The sequence below is a fragment of the Cebus imitator genome, unplaced genomic scaffold (assembly GCF_001604975.1).
Source record: "Cebus imitator isolate Cc_AM_T3 unplaced genomic scaffold, Cebus_imitator-1.0 Scaffold156, whole genome shotgun sequence".
In the NCBI taxonomy this organism is placed as follows: Eukaryota; Metazoa; Chordata; class Mammalia; order Primates; family Cebidae; genus Cebus; species Cebus imitator.
In genome coordinates, this window is record NW_016107471.1 from 246,115 (window position 1) to 257,214 (window position 11,100).

The window sequence follows — 11,100 nt, forward strand, 5'->3', positions numbered from 1 at the left end:
TAAGGTAGAATTCATTATTTATGTTTCCTTATAGAAATAAATCTCACACTTCTGACTCCTGTATTTTTATTTTAAATGTCATTTGGTTATTTTACAAGCAAGGAACAGCAATATAATACTCTCCACATCACTTACCTAAGAGAAAGAGCACTCTTGTTTATATGGCAAATAATGCCAGAGAACCTTTCCAAAATCAAAGTCAAGAAATGGATTTAGTTATAGAGAGATGAATAATAAACATGAAAATAATCAATATTTCACTCTAAACCCAATACTTTTTGGAGCACAGTTCTTATATGTACATTATCCCTGCTGAACATCATACTCAGATACATAGAGACCACACATATACAGTGTAAAACATGGAACATCAAAGCAAAGACTGTGCATCAGCTAGCTTTCATCTTTGCAAACAAAGGTTATCATTCGCAAGATAGAGCTAATGAATAATTAATAATTTTTAATGGAGTTTGCGCTGTATTCTGCTTATAATGTCAAAGTGAAGGATAATCTACAAAGCTATTTATTATGTCCAATGGGAAATGTGTTGGAATTGGGAGTCATGACTGTCTCCGATAAGCCAGGGAAGACTAAGTGGTAATATACTTTTAAGCAAAAGAAAAAAGTTAGCTTAATGGATTAGCAAATATCCACTCACTTTTTTATATGAATACTCTTCTAGAGCTCTATAGTGGCTTTTCATTTGGTTTTCAAGTATTTGCATGTGAAACGCTTTTTTTTTTTTTTTTTTTTAAATGGAGGACAAATAACAGTAAAACCTACCATTTTGAGCATGAATAGGTAAAGTACTAGAAATAGAAATAATAGAATTCAATCTTTGTTATATTAAAAACACAGGCTTACTACCAGTCCTCTATCAAAGTTCCAAAATCAAAAGTGCCTCCTAATTAGTTATAGATGTGTTAGCAGGTCAAATCTTGGACAAATCTAAATTGGAAAATGATCTAATATCAAAGTAAATTGTATGTTTCAATGGAATATTACCTTTACATGTATCACAGAGCCTATGTCTGCAGATAAGAAAAAGCACAGGTTTACTTTTAAAAAACCACAGAATGTTTATGGAAGTGAAATCTTGTGCTACAAAGCAACTACCCTGAAACTCACTGTTGTTACTATTTTTTACCCACTTATTATCATAAAAAAACTAGTTCTCAGATTCTGCATACAGACAGCTTTATGTAAAATATATAAACATTTGTCCAAATTGGTACACAGATTGCATAAATATGGCAATTAAGATCGCATTTACAGATGTGCATGTACAATGCTGTGCAAATTATCACAATATTACAATTTCAGAAATTATTCAAATTGGTATCCAAGTAAAGCAATTAGTGAAAAAATACCCATGCAGAATTTAAATATCTCAGAACAAAATTTAAAATGTCTTCATTAAAAGTTCACACATTTAAAATAGTTTTATTCATTTTATTTGTATATGTCAAAATACATTTTTATTTCCAAAATAGTGGGTTTTGCAACTAGTTTCATGCAGAAACAAGGTCTGCTCAATACTACCAATAAAATCAATATAGCACAGTAGCTGTTCAGTTTTAGATACAAAGAATAAATAACCTAAATACAAAACACTAAAATATTAGAAACATGTATTTAATCATTCTTCACAGGCACCCAAACTTCACAAATATAAACCATAGCATGCCTAACTGTTGTGCAACCAGAACATGTTGCGGTCACTCAAACTGATCAGTTATCTATGTATTTCACCTCCACATAAGACCATGGAAATTCTCAATATTCAGACCCACCATTCATACAGTTCAAATATAACCAAAAATAAAACTCCCACAACTATCCTTGTACCTTTAAAATCAAGAATCCTGAGCTTGGTAGTAAGAGCATAACCTTATATCTTCATAAAACCAATCAAGAGAGAGAGGACTTAAAATCCTGCTTACCAAAACACCCTTCCCCAACCCCAGAGTAATCTAAAATAGGCAGTAGAACACAATGACCTTTTAAAATGAAGGGGTACAAATTCACATTTAATATAGTATACAATACAATCAATAATACAATCAGCTACTATAAGCTTTACAATGTACAATTTATTCAAATGGCTGAACTGTTCAGTGGTTAAGGAGACAGTTATGTGCCAGAAAAATGTAGTACTTTTTGCATGGTTTAATGAAAATATAAAAGCTATTTGTCCAAATAAAAGCCATCTTCACTATGTACTCGGTTTTGCGCTTTTTTTTTCCTTAAAAAAAGGCCACTGAAATGTATAAAATGGTCTGAACATGATGGTGGTATCAAAGTTGATGCCTCTTCACATGGCAATAACAGTGCATTTAACATTAACTCACGGGTTAATTTTGCAAATGATTTCATAGCGTTACTTTGGCTAGCACAACAGTTTTAGACAGCACTCAGATAAATATAGGTATGTGAAATGTAAAGCAATTATCTTATGCAACTTTAATTATGGTTGAGTACTATCAAATGAAACTCGAAATCAAAGCACTTTACAGTAGGAAACTTTTATAAAGATAGGGCTCCACATAATGTGTAACTTTTAAAGTCTTATATCACATTGTTAGCAAATTTTGTTTTTTAACACTATCATGGAGTCGCCTACTCTGCATTAGCAGACATTTGAAATAAGAAAATACTCAAGCATGCTATGTGGTGGTATAAAAATCAAAACAATACACTTATTTGTATATACAGCATCACTCAGTACCTGCTAAAATGAATGTGAAGATTACAGAATCTAACATCTTATACTACAATAAAAAAAAAAAAAGTGACCAATGAAGCAGAAAATAGGAATTAAAGGATCTAATCTCAAATGACTTTAAAGCATTCATATAAGAAATAAATGCATATTGCACAAACAGTGAAAGCATATGTTCCACCAAGCAATTCAGTTCCAGGTGGGAGACAACACAGCATTAGCCTAATACATGACAATAATCACAGAAGAGCAAGTGTTCTTTTCTGTAAATGAAAAAGCTGTGAAAACATAGAAGACTCTGCCACATGAAGAGTTAGAAGGAAAAAATACAAACCCAAACTTAGATGAAAAGCCAAAAAATTTAAATATTGAAAAACTGGAAACTGTGGCACATCAAAAAATGTTGAATAACTGTCTTCTGTGAGAGCTGAAAGTTTTTGTTGACACAAAAGTATTTATGTACAACTAAGGCTTACTGGTTAAATATCTGAGGCATATCTGGCCTTGAACACTTTCCTTATATGCTGGAGCTGTAAACAAGTTTTCTCAGTCATTAAAAAAAAATCTTCTCAGCAGCTGCATTAACATGAAACAATGGTCTTGATTTTTAAAAAAAGAAAGAAAGAAAAAAAAACCAACAACAAACACACCCCAGAAAATTAAACAAAATGAAACAAAAATTCTAGATAAGAGGGCATTTGGCAGGATATCCGAAAATGACAGTCTCCAAGAATTCTTCCCAGGCTTCCAGTGACTGCCAATTATGGTCCACTGGGTTACTAATATGTGCAATTCCATTACTTGCTGCTTTTTTAAAAAAAAATTATTATTATTTGGAAAGTTTGCTTATAACTCTTATCAAGGCCCCATTTTCATCCTTTAGCCTCTGGTTGTCTGCTTTTAGGTCTGGTAACATCTATAAGGAGAAAAATTGAAGATAAAGTTTTACCTTCAATAAAAAGATAAAACATAATTCTTAATAAATGTTATATTTTCACCACAAAACACATGATCAAGCTTTGTCAGTTATATATATTTCTATCTAAAACATGTATCAGGAAGAAGGAAAAAAAACCCACACCTGTATTTGTAAAGCTAATTAGTTTCATAAATGCTGGAATGAAAGGTTTATTCTCTCCAAATTTTCCATTGAAATTTACTAAATCACTTGATTTTATGACTCAAAAGCACACCACATTCGAGCAGCCAAGACAACGAAGCCTGTTTTTGTTAGGATAGGCTCTTAAAACAAGTTCCTGTCAGCACTTAAACCAAAGACTTTTGCTTATGTATGTCAGACCTAAAACCGTAATACTTAATATTGTTCTACAAGAAAGCCAAACTACCTAGGAAAATATTGAAGAAGTTAGAGTTGTTCTAAATTATTAAAATTCCTTAAAGGATTCACCTAAACTACCCCAGTTTAAGTTGTCTAATACAATGTCTGATCCTAGATAGATGCTTATTAAATGGTGACAAGCAATTACTATTAGAATAGTATATCATTTTAAAGCTAGAGTAGTAAATCTGTATCTATGATCCAACCATTACAAAAATAAACAATTTTGAAGCAAACAGCCTCCTATCTTCAAATGATGCATCTCAAATTTCTGTTGTTTTACAGACAAACATGATGAAGGGGGTAAAAATGTTACAAGTTAACTGAATTTTCTACTATGGATGATTAAAACTGAATGTTCTTTGCCAGTTTCACTAGGAAATGAAATAGCTCATATTTCTGGTTCTTAAAACATACTTTCCAAAATAGTCCTCTTTCTCCAGTTTTCAAAATATGCTAGGTTATCTAACTAGAGATAAAAGTAAAGCTTCTATTTGCAAAACAACCTTAAGCAAAATCTTTAGGAAGATTTAATTTTATGTGGAGCCAATATGTTCTTACCTGTGGTCAGAATTTTTAGATAAAAAAATAGTAATCTTAAGTTTATTCATTTGAATATTTGTTATAGAAAACTGAATGATTATAAACTAACATGGTTCTGACTTCAAATGACATTTTGAAAAACAGATAATGCATGCTTAATCTTCGGCTTCAAAATATATTATGTGTAAAATGTTATACACTTTATAGAATGTTATGTACTTTTATGTAATATACTGTTTTCTCTGTAATAAAGAACTGTACATAACAGCTGTATTTTAAGTCCTAAAATATCTGTACAGCTAAAAAATGTGCAAAAGCTTTACAAACGTACAAGACTTTAACTTAAATTCCAAAATCATCCCTAATTTTACTGTAGTTCATCAGTTGCAATATACAATTAGTGACAATTTCTAACATTCTAAGAAGCCATGCATAATTAGTTATATGATATGCTCCAGACACAATGGCATTAATTTGTAAAAGTGAGCTCTCACTAACACAAAACACGCCTACTAATATAAAAACACCTGCCTGGCTCTACCAAGAAGAAATGATGAAACTAAAAATTATAGGTTCACAGACTCCAGTTGCCTATAGAACCCTGAGCGTCTGGCTACCACTCTTGTCAAGGCCCTATTCTCAGTCAGCAGTCGCTCATTTAACTCCCTCAGAGATTGAATTTGCCTTATTTGGTGCAGGTTCTGCAGGAATCAGAACATAAAGAAATAGGAATAAAAAATATGAAAATGGAAAAGAGTATAATGAGAATAGAGAATCACAGGTAATAATTTTTCAAAAATATTAAGTCTTAAAAAAGAGATTCAGAAAGGTAAACACTGCATTCCTAAAATCCTATTTCAACTAAATAATACATAAGCAAACAAAATACACAAGATGTCTCCAATCTTCAAAGCCATTCAATAATAATGATCTAATACGAAACAATTTAATAATAAAACATCTAAATCTTGAACTTCTAATTCTATGGGCACAATATCCTACGCATTGGTTAATTAATTCACAATGTGATAAAGATATTTTATGAAGGACAATGTGGTAAGAGGTAATCAATTAACTATGCTACTTTTCCTGTGAAGACATTCAAAACATAATTATTTCTACAGGTAATAGGGAGTTTGATAAAACACAGCTCTGCCTGTTCACTTCCCTAAAGTCCTTTACTTTCAAAGAACAACATTTTATTTTATATTATCTCCCTCCATTTATTTACTCACCAAGAAACTACAAGTGTATATAGAAACGTAAAGAATAAATAATAAATCCTACATCCTATTATTACTGTCTAACTTTTTCTATACCTGAACAGCAAAGTGCTACACAAATTGATTATCAAAATGATTTGGGTTTTATTTTTTATTTTATGTTTGCTCCTTCTTTTCACATGTATTAAGATTTGGGTTTTAAAACCTCTTCTAGCTCACTAAAGCCTGGATTCAGGAAGAAAGAGAAGCACAGATATAGATAGTTCACAAATTGGGTAATCAGCTTTGAGAACAATTAATGTAAACCATATCTGTAACAGTATTTTAAACATTAATCATAAACAGCACTAGCTCTCATAAATAACATAGTTTACTTACTTTGAGCTCTTCTTCCATTTCAGATATTCTTCTTTCTAGGGCTCTTCGTTCCTAGATCAATTTAAGGTAACAATATTAGTTATGTAATTATTATATTCTTCAGTTTTCTTCTATACTGTGAAATAGTGATACTTCAGAAGTAAGGATCCAATCAGGAGCAGTGTAGAAAAGATGTGATGCCAGTGATGTGTAAAGAGCTTTCCAAAATTTGAGAAAAATAAATAGGAAGATCTTTATCCTTAGTACAAGCTCTTTCTTTAAAGCCTTGACTTTCTGGGAGGATGCTATATAACATGTTCAAACTACTTTTTTAGTTCATGTGAAACTTAAGAGTGAACCAATACTCAAGGCTGAAAATTGTACAGAAAAAAAAAAAAAAACAACACTTCACACAAAGATGCTATTACAGTGATAGAAGCAGAAAAGCAAGAAGCAAACATGCCTATAAATATGTGTACTTTACAATTTCAAAAGGATGTAAGAGAAGCTCATTTCCTCCACCCATAATGTGTACTAGCCATTATTTATCCATTTGACTTTATAGCTTTGTATTTAGGTTGACACTGTGTGTAGCATTAATGCAGTGAATCTAATGGAGAAGCAACTGTAGCATTTATTTTAAACTTGTTTCAAGGAGTGACAGGCAAAGCCAACATACAACACATTATTGCAGTGTACTGTTTTACTCTCCCTTAAATAATAAGCATTCTAGGGTGTTATGCAAACAGCAAGCAGCAGTAATTGATGAGCTGTAAAACTGGTTAGGTCATACCGCCCAGAAGATACTGACTCTTGTCGGTCACCTTTCAGATATAAACCATTTAAATTTAGTTTAATCACACTGAAACTATTTCTAAGACATTCTTTCCCAGATTAATAATGAATGCTGATATTTAGTCAAGCAGTACATTTACTGTAAATGTTAATATTTTTAGGGTATGCGATTTTAAAAAGTAGACAGAATCCTATTTATAGTCTTTTAAGTAACATGTTATTCTAACGTCGGCATGTCTAAACATTATTATAGAGACAAAAACATTATTTTCAACACATAAACCTTTCTCCTAGTAAATAATAAGTGACAACAAATTCATACAAATCATCACACTTCTCAAAACATTAGCACTTGAAGGGTCATACTTGGTCTTTACCACTGCGCAAAATACCAAAAATAGAATATTTCTTCTGAGAGGTAATTTCCCTATGAGCCTCAATTTTATTAGGTGGCTTCAAGATTTTAACTCAGTGGTAAAGTAAGACAAGAACACTACACCCAACTGCCTGATGCTATTGGCTCAATGAAATTGACAACTGTAAAATTCTATGCAATTTCTCATGTTTGACAAACAAATGTATTAACATTAAAAAATATGATTGGCCAGGTACAATGGCTCAAGCCTGTAATCTAGTACTTTGGGAGGTCTACGGGGGAGGACGGCTTAAAGTCAGGAGTTCAAGACTAGCCTGGGCAACAAAGTGAGATCTTGTCTCCACAAAGAAATTAAAAAATGAGCTGGGTGTGGAGGCATGCGCCTGTAGTGCCAGCTATTGTGGAGGCTGATGTCAGAGGATTGCTTGAGCCCAGGCACTGGAGGATGCAGTGAGCCATGATTGTGCCACTGTACTCCAGCCTGGATGACAGAGCAAGATTCTGTCTCTTAAACAAGAAAGAAAGAAAGAAAAAAAAAAAACATGGTTAAGAGAAAATGCATGTAAAGTGTTTAATTTTGTGCCTGCTTGATATATAGAGAATGCTGAATAAATGTTAGCAGTTTCTATTAATATCATGATTACAGAGAGTGGATTAGCTACTTTGTAATTTATCCACATTTGACAAGCAGAAGGAGATCAGGTGAGTATGTCAGGATATGAATGTCTCTGTATCAGGTATATGTTAGAAAAAAAAAGTATCAAAATATCATCTCTGCATGACAGATTATGGCTAAGTTTAACATTTTCTTTTTTTTTTTTTTTTGCTAATAATGTTTTTGTAATAAACATTACTTTCATTAAAAAATTAAATATTTAAAATTGTGACTATATCTGAAAAATAAATATTACTTTATGTACAGTTATCTATGCTTTTCATCTCAACCATTAGTATGAATAATAGAGAACTGATTTTATTATTTCTGCCTATCTGGAGATAAAATTAAGTAACAGTTAAACATTCTAACAGGATATAATAATCAATATTAAATTTAATAAAACTAATATTTTAGCAATTATTAGTTATGTCAATTTTTACAACATGGCTCAGAACACTAATTTTTTAAACTTGCAGAAATCATAATAAAATTATTCCAAGGTATAACTAGCAAATGACATAGACATTAAAAGATTACTTTTACATTCTGTGTTTTTTTAAACCATTTCTCTTTTTTTTTGGTGAAAAAGATAAATTGGTTATTTTAAAAATAGAATGGAAGAAAAATGTTTTTATATTAATAGCTCCTGAGTATTTACTCTTTGATCATAGCTACCACGATGTAATTTCTTCTCTGTTCAAAACCCTTCCAAGTCTAGCTACTGCTCCGCCATACTACAAACAAGCTTTGGGCACTTTTCGTTTAACTTCTGGATCATTTATACAATCTCAAATGATCAGGCTAAACTTGTAAAGTTATTCCTATGGCTACTCCTAACCCCTGGGCAACAATAAGTAGAAAGAAATACAAGTGAATATATTACAGTCAATAAAAAATTGCAGAAGGACATTAAGTGGCATAAGGATTTTCTTGTAATCAATTTTCCCTTGTTTAAAATATCCTACTTAAGTATATAAAGTCAAAAATAAAAAAAAATATATCATTACATTAACTTTTAAAAGAATTTGAAAATTTGATGTTCCAGATTTAAAAACTTTATTTCAAGAATGGAAGTATTTTAGGTTTATAAAGAATTAACATAAATGTATGTATGATGAAAACGTTTAGGTACATAACCATAAGAGATAAATGGCATTTCAAAAATATCAAATTCACTATCAAAATGTGCATAGTGCATTTCAGAATCAAGGCAACACAGTTTTTTTTAATTCATTAAAATAATTATGTGGTAAATTAAATTTTATTTGACAAGGTCACTTCATATCTAGAGAGATCCCATAAAATTCTACAAAGAAGCTAAGCTGTAAAATACATTAATTCAATAAATATTAATTTAAACTTATTAAAACTATCATCTATAACAACAAAACACAAACAAAAACCTACCATTGTTTACCTAAAACAAGAAAGGGAAAAAAATAATTATTAATAAGTGAGACACTTACCCTTTTTTCCATTTCCAACAGTGACCTATCAGCAAATCTTTCTTGTCTCTGCAACAAAGTAAGAAATTATAAAAGAGGTAAGAGCTACAAAGATTGAGAGGGACCATAGTAACTTTCTTTTAATGGGTTCTAAATCACAATATTCAAGTGGAGTAAAACACAGGTTCTTGAGTAAAACAAAGAGAAAACAGAATTTGTATTAAAATAATAAAAGAGTGAAATGAATGTTTAGAAATAGAATGGTAACCAGGGCTCTCATTTTATGTTCTCTATCACTTTTCCCCAGGAACTTTCATAATTTAGTTGGGCGTTAAAGTGAGTACTGTGGAAGAAAAAAAAATGTAGCTTTCCTTCTGAAATCGAAACTCTTTCCTTGCGTACACCAACAGGAGTGGCTAATCAGAATGGTCAGATTCCAGGACCTTGATTGAAATATATTCATTACCAGGTTGAGTGACGGTATCCACGCAGCCAGACCAGTAAACTGGCTTTTTTATCTTCTCCCACAGCTACCTTGGTCTTGGCTCACACTCCAGAGGTTTCTTTTCTAATCATCCATGCTCCACAGTTGGCAAGAAGGTTCATATAACTTTCACTCATAAGAAATTGTAGCTGTATAGCTTTTTTCTGCTGGTAAGCTCAGGCCTTTCATTTTTTCCACTTCCTGTACTATGTAACCAGCTCAAAGTTGATAAAATCCTGAGACCTGAGCTTGGCTTCAGGGGATGGAAAAGCACCTCAGGTTTTAGCCACATGTTGTATCCTGTACTAAAGAGCTCTGGATATTGAGCACAGGCCCCATTTAAAAATAAAACAAAACAAAACAAAACAAAACAAAACAAAACAAAACAAAACAAAACAAAACAAAAAAAACAGTGGCACCTTAGATCTTATTTACACTGATCTTTGTATAAACATCTCCCTTGGAATTGCTGGTCAATTAGCTGAAAATGAATTCCTCAAATGCCAACTTGCTGAATAACCAATTTTACCAATTTACCAAAAATGGTTTTTGACAACTTTAGCAATGCTTTACGGCTAGTAACCACAAAATACACTTTAAAAACAAATTGATTAAGCACAATTGCACTGTTCAATATGGTAATTTTAAAGATACTTCTTTATGTAATCTTCTTTTCTGCCAACCCTTTCAGCATTCATATTTTAGTATTTCTAGGACTTGTAACCAAGTCACTTTTTGATCCTTCTTTTATAATTTTTATGGTTTTGGTGTATAACAGTTGAAGAACTAATCATGGCCAGGTTTTGTTATCTTTTTTTCTTACTTTAAATGGCTTATAAGCTTTTACGCTTACTCTTTCTGGAAACATAAAAGTCAATATTCCAATTGCTTCTTATGAGAAATTCGGTTCAAAATTTCAAATATGAGGGCCGGGCGCGGTGGCTCACGCCTGTAATCCCAGCACTTTGGGAGGCCGAGGCGGGTGGATCACGAGGTCAAGAGATCAAGACCATCCTGGTCAACAAGGTGAAACCCCGCTAAAATACAAAAATACAAAAATTTAGCTGGGCATGGTGGCGCGTGCCTGTAATCCCAGCTACTCAGGAGGCTGAGGCAGGAGAATTGCCTGAACCCAGGAGGCGGAGGTTGCGGTGAGCC

General features: G+C 32.1%; 1 protein-coding gene across 13 annotated transcripts in view; it reads right to left on the reverse strand.

Annotated features, from left to right (window-relative positions):
• Positions 1–733: 733 nt before the first annotated feature.
• Positions 734–11,100, reverse strand: part of PPP1R12A (protein phosphatase 1 regulatory subunit 12A) — a 158,904-nt gene continuing 148,537 nt past the window's right edge. For 3 of the 13 annotated variants that reach the window (XM_037743841.1, XM_037743837.1, XM_037743838.1), the window contains 3 exons: positions 9,480–9,527; positions 6,206–6,256; positions 3,655–5,305 (listed from right to left, as the gene is read on the reverse strand). In XM_037743841.1, coding sequence (XP_037599769.1) covers positions 5,171–5,305; positions 6,206–6,256; positions 9,480–9,527 — 234 coding nt within the window. In that variant the 3' untranslated portion in view covers positions 3,655–5,170. The other 10 variants (XM_037743842.1, XM_037743834.1, XM_037743839.1 and 7 more) reach the window with 8 other exon arrangements.